We start from the raw sequence: 17,243 nt of genomic DNA on the forward strand, positions 1-17,243 counted from the left end.
TGATAGATGAATAGTTAGCAAATTTAAGGATTCTTTTATGTTTTCTTTCTTTTTTATGCTTCGGATAGCTTTAGCTCTAAGTTGTTCAATTGTAGGATCTAGAACTTATATTAATTGCATTTTCCCTCGTAATTTTCTTTTAGTGGTATATGATTCCAACCTTTCTTCTTATAAGAGAAAAACATGTTACAGTGCAGTTCCAAGAACAGCTTGCACTCAGTCCTGACAAAATTACGGCGAGAAATCCCAACATTGACCTGGTACCAAAAAAACATACCGCGAAAGACCCAAACCACCAGGGACCCTCGTAAAATACTCCAATCCTGAGGCCTTCGACTGCAAATTGCGCGCCTCCTTCCTCTCCTGACAAAACCAACGCAAAGCATAGCTCTGACCCTCCACTCTCTCTCCTCTTCTTCCCCGTCGTGGTCCAACTCCGACATCTCGCGCCCCACCCCCTCGTACAACACCCGAAATTACACTGCCCCCCTTCCCTCTCACCCCTCGCCGGTGCGCGCGCCGTTCTAGGGTTTCCGCTGCCGCCGCCCGCCCGCTCCGCTCGCCTCTCATCAGCGGCGATGGCGTCGGCGTCAGCCCCGGCCCCGGCGGCGGGGGCGGGCGCCGGGGGCGGGAAGGACGACGAGCTCGCCGATCTGGTGCGGCGCCTCGTGGACGCCGTCGCGCGCTACGCTGATCGCCTACCCTTCGACCTCGATCGCCAGGTTCGCGCTCGGATCTGTGATCCCTGTGCCGTGTGCTGGTGCCTTTTTGACCGATCGTGTGCCTCGTTGTGTGGGGATTTGTGGGGTCCGGGCGCCCAAAGACGGCGTCTTGTTCGGGAAAGGTTAGGCTTTTACTTGTCTAGGGTGGGTATTGCGCTATTCCCTCTTCGAATTGTAGGTTCACAAGCATCGATTTGGTAATGCCTTTTTACCTCTTGTGAATGATTGGGCTCCACCTGTATGCATTGCTGTGCACATAGCTGTTGATTTCAGGTGTTTACTGCAAAATTGCCCCCCTTTTGAGTAATGCGATCGAATTTGGCATGAGGTTAGGTGATTAGTGTGGCCCCTGTGGTTTTGATGTGTCTTTTGGTTTCAGGTTGTTTTAAAGTTAATGCAAAACAGAGAAACCAAATTTCATCTGAACCACGTTCTGAAGCAGACAATCTCTTTAAGAAAATGAAGAGTTTTTAAATTATTTCGTTTATCTGGTGTCCAGAAATGGTCCACCTTTGCGATCAATCATTTAACCATACGAGAATTGTTCTGTGCCACAGTTTTGCTTCATCTTCTCTTAGTTTACTGTATCATACCTTACAGTATTATCGAGTTAGTTTTATATAATCTATATACTCTACTTTCTATAATGTGCTGTTCCTAGACTTGAGTGACAATGAGTATGTCGTGGGCTTTTTGGGGTACCCACAGCCGGGTGGCGGAACGCACCCGCCTAATCCCAGAGGGAAAGTACTCGGGAAAGTGCTGAGCGATACAGCCGGGTGGCGGAACGCACCCGCCTAATCCCAGAGGGAAAGTACTCGGGAAAGTGCTGAGCGATTAGGCCAATCTAGCTTGGGGGCAAGAACACAAGAACACTCGGGTTTTTGAGTGGTTCGGGCCGCTGGAGCGTAATACCCTACGTCCACTGTGAGGTGTATTGCCCTTGGTGTGAACGAGTCTATCCTCTGCCCCGGGGGGCCTTGAATCCCCTTTCTCTAGCGAGCGTCTCCCTTTTATAGACCAAGGGGACGCGTACACAGGCATTCAGACCCTGACAGGTGGGTCTGACGTGGATGTATAGTATATTGCGCAGAAAGCTTTAATGGAGCTACAGCGGTTGAGAATCTCTTCTTGGATACGCTTCATCGCCCTGTCGACTATCTTGACCGAAGGGAGTTTTTATTTGTCCCATCAGCTAGGCGCCCGTTGGGGCAATGTAGCATGCGGCGTAGTCTGTCGGGGCTATCATGTAGGCGTCATAATAGGCGAAGCCGAGCCGTCATGCCCAACTGGCATAGTAGACTGACATACGCGGCGTGGGCGGCGCCAGCGACTGCATTGTGCGCCTTGGTAACACGCGACCAATAGTGCAACCTGGCAAAAGCCGCCTCGGGCTCTGCTGTGGCAGTGCGCACTTCCGCCTACCGCTTTGAATGCGGTAGGTAGGCGTGGCTTCCAGTGGAAGCCACGCGGCTCCGCGCGCGTGCCCGCACCTGTGGACACGTGGCGGCTCCGGACCAGCCCAGGCAGGGTGTCGGATAGTATATGAGGATCCGGGACCCGGCGGGGGTCCGGTACTCCCTAGGAGGTCCAGGGCCCCCAACTGTTTTGGCTGAGGGCTACCTTCTCCGGGACACGCGGCGCCACCGGACCTTCCCCAAGCGGGGAGCGGGTCCGGGCCGTTTGCCGGGAGAGTAGGGCTCCGAATCACAGGGGTCCGGCTGCTCGGCCGTCAGTGCGTAGTTAAGGATAACTACGAGACTCTTGCCTAGACACAGCAAGAGGGGGTATCCCAGTCCTGGGGTACCGACAGAGTATAAAACCAATTCCCTGTAAAATGCCAAGGTTTGTGGCATAGTAACAATTCAAACATTGATGTGATAAAAGAATTTGAGTTGCCCAGTGCATGCACCTGATGTGTTTGACTGGCAGCATTGTAGTGTTCCTTTTTAGTTGTATATAATTAAAAAACATAATCAGATGGTTCCCCAGGACAGTTAAAATTTAAAGCATTCTACCATAGTACATGTTTTTTTTTTTGTCTAAAAAAAAATCTAGCACCTCTATCATCTGGGCCGATCTTTGGTTGATGTCAACGTGTCAGAACAAAAAGTGTAGCAAGTTTTTGTAGCTACACATAAACAAACTCACCACTGGAATGTGAGCCCTTGCTACATGAATTACTGAAATTCTTCGTGTTCATGCTTCAGAAACTTCGTTCACTTACCACACTTGCTGCGATCTCGGTCACACTTCTGTTTGCCTGGAAAATGTTGAGAGCTCCTCAAGAGCAACCTCGGAGGCCTCGCGGGAGGGCTGCCCCTTCATCTAGCAACACCAGCAGTAGATCGAGACCAGGTGCTTTAACCGCAACAGATGCCTGTTCATCAGCAGATTCAAGGGCACATGAAGCAGTCAGTCAGCTTTTCCAGCCAGTAAATGTATTGCTTGCTTTCATGTGTTATGTACTGAAATGATGTATTTGTTTTCCTAGAATTCGTTAGTTTGATAGTTGCTCGTTTCTTTTGCAGTTGAGTCTTGAGCAGCTTGTCAGGCATAAGCTGAGTGAAGGACGAAGGGTACTATGCTATAGCTTCTTTCATGCTACATTTATAAGATTTATAGAGTAATGTTATACTGATGGTTGCTTTCCATTTTTAGGTCACATGCCGCTTACTTGGTGTGATTCTGGAGGAAACAACTCCAGAGGAGCTTCAGGTGGGTTGTAACAATGCTGCATTGTTGCTAGAAGAAACACCACCTTGTTCTATTCAACTAATGGATTTACGGTCTTCTTGCAGAACCATGTCACGGTGAGGACTTCTGTTGTGGAGGTTCTTCTAGAAATTGCAAAATTCTGTGATGTCTATTTGATGGAGCGTGTTATCGATGATGAAAGTGAGGTTAGTATTAAGTAGCAACTAGTTTTTGTTGATAATGGGAGCACATGAATCAACTGCTCGTTGGTCTACATTCTGGATTCCATAGTTTTTGCATTACTATGTACATGGACTACCCATTGTCAAATTTAGAACTTGAATGATGTCTGCAGGAAAAGGTTTTATCTGCCCTGAGTGAAGCTGGACTTTTTGCTAGTGGTGCCTTGATAAAGGACAAGGTATGCTGCAAGATGAAGAAAAATGATTGTTATCCAGTATTGATTGGAGCCATAGGCTATTTTCACTAAACATTTATTGGAATCTGCTGCAGGTTCTCTTCTGTAGTACAGAGAATGGTCGTACATCTTTTGTTCGGCAACTTGAGCCTGATTGGCACATTGACACAAGTCCGGAAATTGTTCACCAATTAGCTGTAAGTCATACACTCTTAGTTGCAACAACATATTACCGACACATTCTTGGATTAGATATTAATTTGCTATTCGTAATACTTTTCTAATTTCCTGTTTCTTTTCCTGCAGAGGTTTATCAAATATCAACTGCACATTTCGCCGCAGCGACCAGAACGAATAGCATCAAATGTTTTCAGCTCCCCAAGCTTGGAGCAATATTTTGGAGGCCTGGATCAGAGATGATAAGGGGTACATGCACATATATCTTAATCTCTTAACACAAACTCTTCTAAACAGTAAGACAGCATGAGTCATGATCCTAGCAGAGATGCCCTAATTTCTATCGAATTTCTTTACCTGCAGGTCAAACTCCATCCAGCAAAGCCACGGCTTAGTGAGAACTAAGGACATCATTGTTCAATTTTTTCTTTCCTTCTCGCTTGAATGATGGAACTAGATTTTCTTGTATCATGTGTAAAAGCCTTGTGGCATGTACTAGTAACCCGTTGTAATGCGATGCCACGAGGCATAAGCTATGAAAGGAGACGATGCCCCATAAGGCATAATCTATGCAAGGAGATAGCATATGTAGTAGCATACTTGATGTATCAGTTGTATTCATGTATAAGTATAAACTGAACAGTTGAAGTTGTCAACCTGCTCCTCTCGCCATTCATTGTGTGGATAGCTATTCGTCGTCTCCCATGAGTTTGCTATCTACAGTAGCCAATTTGACGATAAAGGGAGCATCGAGAATAATGCTAAACGATTGAACTGTAACATTTTAACATTAGCACCAATATTCGAATAAGAAGACAACTTGTTGCAGCCGGTTAAAACAGTATCTCATTAGCTGTGCACACCCTATCTTACGTGATCGACCGTACCATTTTCACTTGAGCATTGGTATTCATTCGAACAAGTATTATCTAGTTGCAACATCAAAAGAAGTCTTGTCTACAATGTCTAGTTCTTTGTGCACTATCTCACTTTTTATCCAAGTCTTCTTCTTTTAGATCGGTCGCTCTTCTTGGCATTTGAAGCATGCACATGTGAATCCGTAATCTGCAAGCTGCGCCTGCCTCTCCTCATATGAAAGATCTTCATCGATGTAGGAGATGGTAATCTGGAATGGCCATTGTTAGTAGGTGGCAACATAGCATATCCTTTTATCTTGATTACATAAATGAAATAAGTTGACCCCCAAAAAATTTGGTACCTCTTCACCCTTGCTGATAGGCTTGAGGGCAAGTATCACTGCATGACCATCCTTATCCTGCAGTGGTAGTTTTAACAGCTCAGAATCAGCAAAGCTGATGGCAAATTGGCAGCAAAAATGAATTAATCAGCTTGATGAAAATGCACGCACTCACCTCATCTCTTTTAAATGCTTTAGCATTTGGACAGCATGAGTGGTTCATGCAGCTCTGTAAAGGGAAGAATGCCGTCCCTGACAATGAAATTTTGTCAGGGAGAGTGATTTACACTGTTTAGCAAACAGAAACATGCAATACTACAGCACTGCAGGAGGAATTGTGCATACCCTCACAAGGAACCGAATAGTCTTCACCTAAAGCATCTAGGAATGGTCCTGTTACCTTCTCTGCTTCCTCCTAGGGCACAATGCACTTCAGGTCAACAAACTACTGGGTTCTTTTCAGATTAAAGATTTCAGAAATTAGTGCCAACTGTCAACAAACCTTCTCGCTTTCTGGAAGATCATCAATGTGTATGAAATAGTCTTCAACCGGTGATGCAACAACTAAATCACTGCAACAAAGGAGATATTATGATGCTAAATGCAGCACAGATATTTGTGTTCATTATTGGTGCAAAGAAAAATAATGACAGTGCATGTACGGTGAAACAAAAGTTTAAATTTACTTACAGATTGTTCAGCTCAAACATGCCAATTATATGGCCATAGACGTCAAGTGAAAACACTAGACAATGTCAAGGAAACTTCAAACTTGGATAAGAAAATAATGTCAAGGAAACTTATACATGTTGAACAGGTTTGCGGACTACTGAAAAGGATACAGGGTGCACATTCAGGATCAAAGATTGCATCCTTGAGAAGCTGCAGCGACTGCAAAATACACATCAGCGAGACAGTGACTGGGATTAGATACAGTTGTACTTATTTGGATGTGATCAAGTTTCTCCTTGCCATGCCATGTATTAAAGTTATATAAAAAAGATGCTCAATTGAAGTGGCCAGACTACAACATCATCAGTAGAAAATGAACAGTTCATAATGTCCCATGAAGTAAATGATCTGCTGCATAATTACCGCAAATGCCAGATCCCTCATTTGCTGTCTAAATGAATCTTCTTCACTGGAATCAATGTCTTCAGGCAAAGCAACACACTCCCACCATCTGCAAGCATAAGCTTTCCTTTTCACAAAAGTTTGTAGTAGATCACAGTTCGCACATGGCAACAACAAATGTATCCAATCAGGGTACATGGAAACCATTCATAACTACCCTTCTGGCTGGTATATAGTGCAAAAACTCCAGAAAAGGAAAAGAAAGAGGGGAAGAAAAAAGACCCAAGCCATTCCATGGGCATGTCATGATTAACAACAGCTGTATCACACAACACTGTTGCTTAGTGACATAATAACAATTCCTGGTCATCTGAGGAGTGAGGAGCAGCTAAATAAGCTCAGCCTTATTACCTCTTTTTGAATCCCATTGAAAGTGGTTTCCAGGCTTCCATGAGGAGCGAAAAGTTTGATTCATGAGATGCAGGCTGTCTTTTGAGTTTCTTGTACCTCAACAAGGTGAAAGTGATAGCCTGAGATATAAAATTTACAAGTCTGTGCATGAGAATCAATTAATATTAAATGAATTGCAACACAGAAAGCTAAAAGACAAAGGGAAGCAGATAGTAATCCTTTGGTTTGCTCAATGTAGCATTCCTTATATTTCTACCCATCTTCTTATCATGTGTTTCATCAAGTACACTAAATTTGGTCAATAGCAGGTTAACAAATTTTCTAACAGATATTGGCAATTGATATCAACTCTTAAGTCTGGCACCCATTTTTTTTGTTTGCATCTGACCAAGGCTAAGTTGTGCTTTTGAATATAAAAACATGTCAGTTGGAGAATATAGGAAAATGAGAAACAAATAGTCATTAGATGTGATGTTTCGATGCTTAGATACTAGATATTATGCATATTTCTGTCACTAACCTTGGCAGCAACCAAGAAAATATCATTGGTTCCTGAAATAAAGAACAATCATCAGAAAATAGGTTTACAGCCTATATGAATGGTGGAAACCATCATGAATCCTAATGAACGATGGAAATTGTGCTATAATGATATAGATCCATGAATAGTTAGTGCTGATTTACCATTAGCATGCTCTACAAATTTCTGAAGGGCAGATCTTCGTGATGGTTCAGTTTTGGATCCAGTGCACAGCAAAGAGTGATAAGAATTCCAATCAGAATCTGCACATGATTGGCTGTACGAAATTTCAGTATCAATGAACCATGTTTTTATTCTCAAGACTACATTCACATGAAATATCCAAGAAACAACAAGATTAAGTTTTATGTTCTGTAGACACATGTTTTCGATGAGGCAATTAGACCTGATTTGATAACATTGAGTCACTGAGGAAAAAAAGATGTCATATATTTTGTAGAGAAGTTAACTTTAAGGTATACATAATCGTATGTGAGTATCTGATATCACTTTGCAAAGAAAGAATGGTTTTGCGAATTATTACGAATACAGACCTGCAGTACAGTTCTCCCTCACATCCACCAGGGCAAGCAACAATTGATGGCAAACAGAACTGATCAGTGAAAGGAAGTGATGTATCACCATCCATAAGTGACATTATGACCCCTTGTGGGACAGCATTACTATTTCCATTTGTTGAACCGGAACTTGACCCAAAATCACTTCCATGGCAATGTCTCTCAGATGTGCTGCCAGTGCTAGCACCAATGCTATGCAAATACAATCTACGCCCAATCTGGAACTCTATAGAACCAATGAAGAGGAAGCAGTAACTGCACACAACACAGTCAATCTGCAAAAGGGCACATAAAACCGACATAACACTTCAGAGAAATAGTTCGCTTAAAAGCCGTACTGAATTAGTTACTTTTGATCAAATGTGAGAACCTTGTTAAGGCTGTGCTGAGCACCGACCAACATTTGATCCTTTAGAACAAGGTCCTCTTCAGCAAAGTCCCTGTTTGCACAAACACCTGCAAGAACTAATTTGTTGAAATCGCCAGCTTTCACCTTATGCTAATTTTACACAAGCATACTGGATTGCTTCCCCGTAGAGTAATTTATCAGGAACCTATACCTTTCCCATGCTTGCCACTGTAGCTCACTCTTACGCCATCAAGCTTCTTGGACCGTATGAGTTCATCATAGTATTCCTGAGAAAACAAAAGGCAGCATGTTTACCCACAACACCTATCATTAACACTGGATCGAGCCAATTGATGTTACCACCCAAATACAGATCCCTCTCATAATTTCACATCAAACGGCATAAAAGACTACAATATCACACCAACGCCATGAAGAGCCTCAAATTGACCATCTTCCGACAAAACTATAACTGCGCGGTAGGAGACTGTTCAATCAAGGAATTCTCAAGCAAACAGACGACGCCTAGTAGCCTAGAGGGGGGGTGCCCGCCGGAAGGAAGTACCTGGGCGGATTGGAGAGGAGGCGTGGCGAGGAGCTGGGCGATTTGGGCCGCGAACTCCCTGTCCAGATCGCACGGACGGTCACCAATCCCACCCATTCCGTCGATCGGTACCAATCGGAGCTTCTCGCGGCGGGTTCGTCAGCTCCTGGCCGCCGCGCCGCCGTTGCTTTTGCTGGCCGCTGGGGGTTTTGGGGTTTGAGCTGAAGCCTTCCAGTAGAGGAGAGGTAGCAGGCGGAATTGGTGGCACGTAGGTACGCGTCTTCAACATGAAGACGTATCCCTAATATTTACGCCTTCAGGCACTGATAGCGTAAGACGTGGTTTTCGTTTCTATAACCCCAGCCTTCTGGTGGCAAGCGATTCCACATTAGGTGATTTCAAACGTTGGATCTTGAACTGTACATGAATGTATCATTACTCTTTCCTAACACTAGTGACAAGGCACGGAACATTTCCTCAAGTGACTCTCCATCCAATCATAGGGAAGCAGATAAACAATTCTGACAGCTGGAGGTCAAATTTGAATTAGATAAAAAAATTATTAGTATTCTTATGCGTTTAAATTCATCGTATGAAAAATGGTACAGTATCATAATTTTATTTCATTCCCAATCATATATCCTACTCGTCCCGTCCCGTGGAGACTTCAATTCTAGCACTGAAAATTTGCTCACAGAGATGTTTTTAAGCTGTTATCCTGTTAAATTCCCTCGAATTGAAACTTCCTCAGAGCAGCACTTTCCAATCAAAGCGTTTGGAGAATAAAACATAAAAGCCAGCATGATTACCTTGGACGTTGATACTCCCATGTCCGAGGAAGGAGTGGATTAATTGCAGATGCAGCCTATGCACAACTTGTTGATATAGTGCTCCTAGAAAGGATAATTCCGACCCAACTACTTCCAATCAAGGACTAACCTCTGTTACATTATGCATATACAACTATACAAGTACAAATATAATAACTCGTCAACTGATTTCTGTTTGAACTAACCTCTGTCATGCTCGTCAACTGTCACAAAGGACTACCCATCAATCAATGTATAATCCTGCCATTCTGTTGGTGGCCACGAGCAAATGGGCAACGTCGTCGTCGTCGTCATCCACCACGATCCAGTCATCCAATCCAACTACCTGATCGAGGTGAGGTGCGCCTCCATATATGCGCATGCCAGATTCACCATTTGGCTGTGGCATTTGTCCTAGTCGTCGCCTGCAACCTCAAAGCTTCTATCTAACTCCTCTGCAGTTGCGAGCCTCTTCCACGCGTGTGCGAGGATGTCTGCGCTGGCGAAGGCTGTGGTCGCACTCGTGGCGATGGCCGCCGTGGCCGAGCTCGCCGCCGCCAAGAACCACACGATCCAGTGGTCGGCGAGCGGGAACTACGGCGAATGGTCGGCCTCCAACGCGGTCAGCGTCGGCGACACCGTCGGTGAGCTGCTCACGACTGAATGACTGATCCTTGCCGTCTTGCCTGTGTTCTATGCCTCCGTTGTTCTGACGATCGGACGGCGCAGTGTTCACGTACGGGCCGCCGCACACCGTGGACGAGCTGCCGTCGGAGGCGGACTACACGGCGTGCAGCTTCTCCGGCGCGGTGTCGTCGGACAGCAGCGGCAGCACGGCCTTCACGTTCGACAAGGCCGGCACGAGGTACTTCGCGTGCGCCACGGGGTCGCACTGCGCCGGGGGGCAGAAGGTGGCCATCACGGTCTCCGGCGCCTCTTCGCAGAGCCCGGCGACGCCGACGCCGACGACCAAGGGGAACTCGGCGGCGCCGATGGCCGGCGCGACCGGTGTCGCCGCCAAGCTGGCGCTCGGCCTCGGCGTCGGAGGAGCCCTGCTCGCCGCCTTCTGAGCGATCGAGTTTCGTGTTGGTTGCGCCGTGTGTCGTCGCGCCTGCACAGTAGCAGCACGGTTGCCACTTGGGCGCTTAGCAATACGCGTACTGTTACTTTCATGATTTGTTACATTACATGTTATCCTACTCAAAAAAGTTTGGTATTTCATCCTCGCCATGTGCACGTGTAGAACTCAGTCTTGTAGTTGTGATAATGGATTTGTTTGGCAAGCTTATGGAGTTTTTTTTTTTTGAACTTAAAGGCAAGAGCGCTGCCGGATCATATAAGAAGGAGAAAAAAATAGAAGATTCATACAAGTTGCGATTACATAAATAACTGAAGAACTTGTACAAGCTTATGGAGTAATAATACACGTTCAGTTTAGACGCAGATGCAAATTAAATGCAAATCCTGCCTTGCAGAGAGGGCGGCTTCTTCTTCCATATCTTGCACGAGAATGTCTGCGCTGGCGAAGGCTTTGGTGGTCCTCATGGCGATGGCCGCCGTGGCCGAGCTCGCCGCCGCCGCCAGTGAGAACACGAACCAGCGATCGGTGGGCGTGCACTACAGCGGCTGGTCGGCCACAAACCCGCTCACGAATGCTTTAGCTCCCAGCAGGCCCCGTGCCTGTATCCGTCCATCTGACCGAGACGTAACGCCGGCGATGACGACGGCGCCACAAGTTGTGCGTAGTGTTCAAGCCGCAGTGAATAATTTTAAAAAAAATTGAACCGTGAGAAATGCATTTTTAGAGTTGACGGATCTAAACAGTGGCGGAGACAAAGATCAAAATCTAGGGAGGAAGGGGGGCTGAGTTCTTCTTTCTTCTCCATCTCCACTTCTTATTCTTCTTATTTTTTCTCTTTTCTTCTCCTCTTCTTCCTTTAATATCAATGGAGTTCTTTGGGGGGGGGGGGGGGGGGGGGCTAGAGCCCCCCTAGCCCCCCCTTGGCTCTGCCACTGGATCTAAGTGATATACCCTTACATGTTTGTGGATCAAGAAATGCATTTTCGAAGTTGACATACCTAAATAACATACTTTTATAAGTTGGACATGGCTAATTTACGGCCAACAGTAAATTAGCCCGTCTGTACACCGGCCAAAACTACCTAATCAAGAGACTTTGGGCGACTGCATGCACACACATGTTGCATAGCACTTGTGATGCCATAAAACCGTGAGGGGGTAAGGAAAGAAGAAAAAGGGAATCCATGCTGGGCACATGCACACAATTTCAAAAAATAAAAAAGATTGTAGTTTCAAAATTGAGCATCGGAATCCACAGTTGCGTTTGTTTCAATAAGAGCTTCAATGATATATTTTTTGAAAGAAAATACTTTTAGTGTATTCTAATTTATTTATGATAGATGTTTGAAAAAAATTGCTTATGGCTATTCAGAATATTGTTCCATACGCCTGAGTTCGGTTAAGTGGATATTGGTGTTCATGTTGTAAAGATAGATTGTTTGGTGTGGTTGGTGGATGGGTGCAAACAACTTTGTTGGTCGGTTGAATGTTTATTGCATGAACAATAATAAGCACCTTTTAGCAGATCAGTTAATCATTCTAACTAATTTATTTTAGTATTTTTCTATTATATATAAAGCAATTTATGTGCCTTTTAAAAGATATTGTCGAAATATATGTAAATGAGATCTTATTTTCAAAGTCTCTTCGGAAAGAGAAATTTGTGTGTAGGACACCGAGCACACTACTGATATCGATTTTGTTCCTCACACACCGCAAAAAAGTGTGGTGTGCAGCACACCACACTGAATAAAGTAAATATTTTTAGCTTAGATAAAGAGGAAAAAGACCATATTGCCCCCAAGACAGGCGGCGGCGGCGCCAGCAGCTCGCCGGCGGCGGCCGGCACGGCGCGCAGCTGGCCCGGGGCAGCGCGTGTGCACGATTGAGAGGGAGAGGGGGAGCGCGAGGCCTGGGGCAAGGAGAGGGGCAGCGGCCGGTGGCGGAACGGGAGGTAGGCGGCGGCCGGAGCTAGGGAAGAAAGGAGCCAATTTGGTCGTTTTTCGTTGCATCGATTTGAGATGAAATTTAGGGGCAGGGGAGCTTCATTGGAGTGTGCTGGTTCCATTTTGAGGGCTAGTTCGGCAGGGAAGGCTTGGTGATGGCCGGCGGCCATGGTGGTTCCGAGGTGGCGCGCGGGGCTGGGCCAAATGGAGCACGGGAAGGCGCAATAGAGAGGTCTAGGAGAAAGAGGGAGGTATGTAGTTGCTCACCGACGTGTTGGTTGGGCTCTAGGTCGACCAATGGAGCTTGTTTGGGAACAATGGCGGTCACTGTTTTTTGGATAGAGAAGAACAGATAAGAAAGAAGAGAGGGTGCTGGGAAGCTCAGTGGAGAAGAGGGATGGTCGGCTCTGGTGGACGAGAAGGCGCACACAACAGCCGATCCCGTCGACGCTACGGCCACACCGCAGGACGACGGGATGCTTCCGTCCGTCTGTGTAGCCACCGCCGCTTCCCTCACCCCCGCCGCACGGAGCCGCGCCCTCCCTCGGTCGCCGCCCGCGCGCCACCCCGGGCCCGCGCGCGCGACGCTCCAGCCGGCGCCCGCGAGAAGACGAACAGTGCTCTTTTGCACGGGTGCGGCGGAGACGCGCCTCCACAGCACGAGAGGAAGAAGATGACTGCTTGGGCCTGCTGAGGGCAATATGGTATTTTTGCCTTTTATCCAAGCTACAAACGTTTACTTTATTCGGTGCGGTGTGCGGCACACCAAACCACTTTTTCATGGTGTGTGAGGAACAAAATCGATATTGATAGTGTGCTTGGTATAAATCCACTCTTTGACAGTGTCCTACACACAAATTTCCCCTTCGGAAAAGATACAATTATGCAATCGGAATTTGAATTTGATTGATGGTTTAAAAACTACAACTTTTTTAAATTTTGAAATTGCTTACATGTACTCACTAGGATAAACGGGATGGATGAAAAATTTATACTGTCGTGCAATAACACAATTGCACGACTGGATGGAACACAATCATTACTTTATAAGTTTTAGAAGAAAAACATACCTTTCAAAAAAAAATACACTAGCATCTTGAATGGCTTGCGGTTCATTTGTGCCTCGATTTATTAAACGACTTTGTGCTAAGGTGCCGGGACAATATCGCTACAGTGCTTTTGCAGGTGAGGCAGAAGTGGATGGAAGTTCTCGAGTCTAGCCTTTTAGGCTAGTCTCCAGACTAGTCTCAATGAGCAGTGGCATCCCATAGTTATCATGACACTTTCTCTCCTCTCTCTTTTCATAATGACTCTTGCATATCAACAAATTTAATACTCATGACACTCTTATTGAGATTGATCTTAGTAGAAGCACACACACCTAAAGAACATTTTTTCTCTGAAAATATAACACTGCAATTCTTTTAGCAAGTATCCAAACTCTCACAAATTCACAGTGGAGCACAGGTCAACTTCCAATATCTGCAACCATTATTTACAGATGATAGCTATATTTACATATCTCTCGGGCCCTCAAACCTATCTATACCTTTGAAAATGCCAAATCAAATAATCCTAATATATAAGACATATTTATATATGAACATACAATGGAGCCAACAAATCATTTACAACCAATGCCCCCTGCGATTATTCATCCATTTGATTACCAATATTGTTGTCAGGCAGCCTAACTTACTAGTTTTCTGCTCTCCATGGAATCCTCCGTGAGTCTGTGATCCATTTACGCCTTGAACCGAACAACAATGCATGATATGTCATCTTTACTCTCTCTTTTTAACGCTTCGGCGGTTAATTGCCTGGCAGCTGCATATGGATCCTTGTACCTTTTGGCCAAATCGACAACCTCCTGATTGTTCATCACCTGGTACAGTTGATAAAAGGGAAAGTATTAAGAATGAAGCCATGGATATGCTTCCGATCTGCTATATTCTGCCCATTTGGAAATTTTGAAATAACAAGCCACACCTTCCAAAGGCCATCGCTCGCGAGGACAAGTAGCTCCGCAGTGTGATCTATGTCTTCGACTTTTATATCGGGCTCTGATCTCAATAGTGATTTTAGATTCCTGTCTCCAAAAGCTCGGGAGACAGCCAACTGACCACATACCCGAGGAACATCTCCTGAAATTTATTAGATTCAATATGCTGTCATGCTTCTGCTTATTTTTAAGGCACATGGTCTTGCTTAACTGCTTATCTAGGAATAGCATATTAAAGGATAACAATTGTATAGGGAGTTTCCAAAAGACAAAGAATTACAAGTAATGCCATTACACCTAATTAGGACTCATTAATATGTGTCAATGCTAATATTGTAATTTTCAATTTCGAATTATTCCTTGTGAGGAAGTGCATAAATTGACTACTGCCATGTTTTCATATAAACTGCTGAAACCCTGTTGTTTCAAAATATCACAATACAAGAACTCACTGCTTACATTATTTTCACATGCAATGCATCGTTAAGCCATTAGCAGCATCCTTTTTGTTACAAAATGTATGGTTTTATCAAAACATATTTTGAACCATCCAATAGTAAGCTAACCACATGATATTGTACAGTGAACACTTGCATATGACTTGTGGCAAAGATTAAAATAAGTAATCATGTAGCTGAACTTGGCTAGTAGACATTTTTTTTATTTTCCCAACCTACAAGCCTTCCACTAATTCCGTTAAAAAAGATCTCACTAATATTGTGAATTTGAAATGTTCAAATGCTCTGGAACAAGAACAGTGAACTGAGAATTGAGAAATCGATCAGGCACCCGAATCTTTTAAATCAAGGTACCGTGCTTAAAGGTAAACCATTGAGGACACACCTGGCATGTTTGAAACAAAGCCACCCCTATTTTCAATTACGCTGCGCTCAACATTCGGATCATGGTCTACTGACATCTGTATGGGCTCACCACCTTTCAAAAGAACAGCTCTTGAATCCCCAACATTAGCTACCCATAACTTCCTGCCATTTACAAGAATGGCAGTTACGGCAGTGGAGCCACCTTGTCCCAAATCTGGAGTATGCGACAAAATAGCTTGGTCTGTTTTCTCGTAAGCTTTGGTGATTGCTCTATCGGTATGTGTCCAAAACTCTTCCTAAAGTAGCCCGATAAGAATAAGATCACCACACTGCTAGTGAATTAATCCTCATTGAAACAAAAGCTTAAAACTTACTTCTTTCATAATATTTGAAAACAAATTCTTCTGTAAATACGCAGGAACGGTATCTCCTAGATGGCCGTCAAAAATAGCAAAAAGACCAAGCTCGTTTCCTTTCACATTGACAAGATCGGCGACGTGATAGTCCTCCATTGGATGATTCGTCATCCCTCTTACAAGATTATATCCATAGCAGACCTGGACTTGCCCTTGACAGCCTTTCCCTTTACCAGATGCTGTTGACCCATGCCCCGTGAACTGTACACAAGCAAACCAATAAGCACAGATGATGCGGTTGAAGTGCTAACATGAGATAGATTGCAGTTGTTGGAGACTCTAGCTATTCACGAGCTTCATGAATATCGATAGCTCATGAACCATCTTACTTTTGAGAGTGTTTACAAGTGAAGGGTGACGAATTAGTGAAACTCGTCTCACTAGATGTTATCTTTTTCAATAGTAGTCACTAGTAATTACTAGTACCATAGGAACACATAATTAACTCACAAAAGCTTCAGAACAATTCCATATATGTCGCAAACAATCACTGAAATACGTGCCAGCAGAAACTGATCGTAAGCGGGCTTACCTCTGAGCGGCCGGTTCCGAAGCAGCAGAACCTTGCCATATCTGGGTAATTCCCTCTAAGCTCCAATCCAGGAAATGAAATTCGAAAATAAAAAAGGGGAGAGCGAATTCAGAAGTCCCCACAGCCACCGAGAGACAGTGTGCACCAGGGCCTGAGCCAGTACCGGACCTGGGTGTCCACCCAATAGTATTTTTGCAAAAACTCGAAGTCAGCAGGCATCATGCATATACTCAGATCCGAATACAAATAAGCTCAATTAGGGTTCGGGGTGCTCGGTTTCGCACGGCAGCAAGGGACGAGAAGAGAAGGGATACCTGGCGCGTGCGCGGGTGCTCGTCGCCGGCGAAGGGCGGCGGCGGCGCTGGCCCAGTCGTCGCCGCAGGGAAAGAAAGGCGCGCGAGAGGGGGGGGGGGGTGAAACGGAGGAAGAGGGGAGAGTGGAGGGGGACAGCAGCAGGTGGGAGGAGAGGATGGCAGTTGCAGGTCGCCACTGGCGCAGGAGTCGTCGCCCAGCCGTCGCCGCTACGGTGACGGTGGTGCTGGTGCACAGCAGTAGCACAGGTGAGGTGGGTTGGAATGGGTCAACGCAAAAGTAGTTTGACCCAAACCTATTGTTTTGGATTCTGGGCTTTGGGCTGGCCTGGCCCACAGTGCAATCCTCAGCCCAGGTGGCCCAACGAGTACCCAAAACTAGCCCATCGGACTATCGGAGCTGCTGCTGTGGTGGATGCTTCATTTTGGCAGCTGAGAGACCAGAACTCCACAACACAGCCAAACAAGTCTAGCATCCACTCAAAAAAAAAAAGGCAAATAAGTCTAGAATAACATCTGTGGTACTAAGAAAAAAAATTGCAAGGAAAACAGCATGCAACCAGTGCACTGTGCAAGTGTGCTTGAACTAAGCATCAAGGTCTTGATGAGTGGATGGCGTGCGTAGACCTGCACA

The 17,243-nt window shown here is 45.2% G+C and overlaps 4 protein-coding genes across 6 annotated transcripts; 2 read left to right on the forward strand and 2 right to left on the reverse strand.

The window, feature by feature from the left end:
- The first annotated feature begins 395 nt into the window (after nucleotides 1-395).
- Nucleotides 396-4,686, forward strand: LOC120682117 (peroxisome biogenesis protein 22-like). Of its 2 annotated transcripts, none has more exons than XM_039963872.1 (9): nucleotides 396-722; nucleotides 2,933-3,136; nucleotides 3,254-3,301; nucleotides 3,384-3,440; nucleotides 3,524-3,625; nucleotides 3,775-3,840; nucleotides 3,933-4,034; nucleotides 4,144-4,263; nucleotides 4,378-4,686. In XM_039963872.1, exons 1-8 carry the CDS (start codon nucleotides 579-581, stop codon nucleotides 4,255-4,257), a joined length of 837 nt encoding a protein of 278 aa, XP_039819806.1. In that variant the 5' UTR covers nucleotides 396-578; the 3' UTR covers nucleotides 4,258-4,263; nucleotides 4,378-4,686. The 2 variants fall into 2 exon arrangements, with proteins under 2 accessions (XP_039819806.1, XP_039819805.1); XM_039963871.1 differs by having other exon boundaries at nucleotides 397-722; nucleotides 2,933-3,163.
- A 90-nt stretch (nucleotides 4,687-4,776) lies between these two features.
- LOC120682115 (histone-lysine N-methyltransferase ATXR2-like) lies at nucleotides 4,777-8,945 on the reverse strand. Of its 2 annotated transcripts, none has more exons than XM_039963869.1 (15): nucleotides 8,710-8,945; nucleotides 8,356-8,431; nucleotides 8,166-8,251; nucleotides 7,772-8,070; nucleotides 7,382-7,494; nucleotides 7,218-7,249; nucleotides 6,698-6,816; nucleotides 6,308-6,413; nucleotides 6,055-6,103; nucleotides 5,903-5,957; nucleotides 5,715-5,784; nucleotides 5,558-5,627; nucleotides 5,388-5,464; nucleotides 5,234-5,290; nucleotides 4,777-5,140 (listed from the first exon to the last, which is right to left on the reverse strand). In XM_039963869.1, exons 1-15 carry the CDS (start codon nucleotides 8,803-8,805, stop codon nucleotides 5,027-5,029), a joined length of 1,419 nt encoding a protein of 472 aa, XP_039819803.1. In that variant the 5' UTR covers nucleotides 8,806-8,945; the 3' UTR covers nucleotides 4,777-5,026. The 2 variants fall into 2 exon arrangements, with proteins under 2 accessions (XP_039819803.1, XP_039819804.1); XM_039963870.1 differs by having other exon boundaries at nucleotides 6,308-6,395; nucleotides 8,710-8,943.
- An 854-nt stretch (nucleotides 8,946-9,799) lies between these two features.
- LOC120683774 (uclacyanin-2-like) lies at nucleotides 9,800-10,808 on the forward strand. Its single transcript, XM_039965856.1, has 2 exons — nucleotides 9,800-10,141; nucleotides 10,227-10,808. Exons 1-2 carry the CDS (start codon nucleotides 9,988-9,990, stop codon nucleotides 10,565-10,567), a joined length of 495 nt encoding a protein of 164 aa, XP_039821790.1. The 5' UTR covers nucleotides 9,800-9,987; the 3' UTR covers nucleotides 10,568-10,808.
- A 3,107-nt stretch (nucleotides 10,809-13,915) lies between these two features.
- Nucleotides 13,916-16,840, reverse strand: LOC120682527 (probable protein phosphatase 2C 41). The gene is made up of 6 exons (XM_039964483.1): nucleotides 16,613-16,840; nucleotides 16,299-16,466; nucleotides 15,725-15,967; nucleotides 15,370-15,646; nucleotides 14,514-14,668; nucleotides 13,916-14,409 (listed from the first exon to the last, which is right to left on the reverse strand). Exons 2-6 carry the CDS (start codon nucleotides 16,335-16,337, stop codon nucleotides 14,269-14,271), a joined length of 855 nt encoding a protein of 284 aa, XP_039820417.1. The 5' UTR covers nucleotides 16,338-16,466; nucleotides 16,613-16,840; the 3' UTR covers nucleotides 13,916-14,268.
- Between the last annotated feature and the right edge of the window lie 403 nt (nucleotides 16,841-17,243).

This window comes from Panicum virgatum, chromosome 7N (assembly GCF_016808335.1).
Source record: "Panicum virgatum strain AP13 chromosome 7N, P.virgatum_v5, whole genome shotgun sequence".
Taxonomy (NCBI): Eukaryota; Viridiplantae; Streptophyta; class Magnoliopsida; order Poales; family Poaceae; genus Panicum; species Panicum virgatum.

What these genes read in the sequence shown, in the direction of transcription:
- LOC120682527 (XM_039964483.1), bottom strand. Translation starts at nt 16,337, where the DNA reads ATGGCAAGGTTCTGCTGCTTCGGAACCGGCCGCTCAGAG. An exon ending in TTTCAAATATTATGAAAGAA is followed by an intron (nt 15,647 to 15,724) that starts GTAAGTTTTAAG and finishes GGGCTACTTTAG; the next exon opens with GAAGAGTTTTGGACACATAC. An exon ending in CGAGCGATGGCCTTTGGAAG is followed by an intron (nt 14,410 to 14,513) that starts GTGTGGCTTGTT and finishes CAACTGTACCAG; the next exon opens with GTGATGAACAATCAGGAGGT.
- LOC120683774 (XM_039965856.1), top strand. Translation starts at nt 9,988, where the DNA reads ATGTCTGCGCTGGCGAAGGCTGTGGTCGCACTCGTGGCGATGGCCGCC. An exon ending in CAGCGTCGGCGACACCGTCG is followed by an intron (nt 10,142 to 10,226) that starts GTGAGCTGCTCA and finishes CGGACGGCGCAG; the next exon opens with TGTTCACGTACGGGCCGCCG.
- LOC120682115 (XM_039963869.1), bottom strand. Translation starts at nt 8,805, where the DNA reads ATGGGTGGGATTGGTGACCGTCCGTGCGATCTGGACAGGGAGTTCGCG. An exon ending in ATTTGTAGAGCATGCTAATG is followed by an intron (nt 7,250 to 7,381) that starts GTAAATCAGCAC and finishes TCTTTATTTCAG; the next exon opens with GAACCAATGATATTTTCTTG. An exon ending in TGATCCTGAATGTGCACCCT is followed by an intron (nt 5,958 to 6,054) that starts GTATCCTTTTCA and finishes GACATTGTCTAG; the next exon opens with TGTTTTCACTTGACGTCTAT.
- LOC120682117 (XM_039963871.1), top strand. Translation starts at nt 579, where the DNA reads ATGGCGTCGGCGTCAGCCCCGGCCCCGGCGGCGGGGGCGGGCGCCGGG. An exon ending in CAACTCCAGAGGAGCTTCAG is followed by an intron (nt 3,441 to 3,523) that starts GTGGGTTGTAAC and finishes GTCTTCTTGCAG; the next exon opens with AACCATGTCACGGTGAGGAC. An exon ending in GTGCCTTGATAAAGGACAAG is followed by an intron (nt 3,841 to 3,932) that starts GTATGCTGCAAG and finishes AATCTGCTGCAG; the next exon opens with GTTCTCTTCTGTAGTACAGA.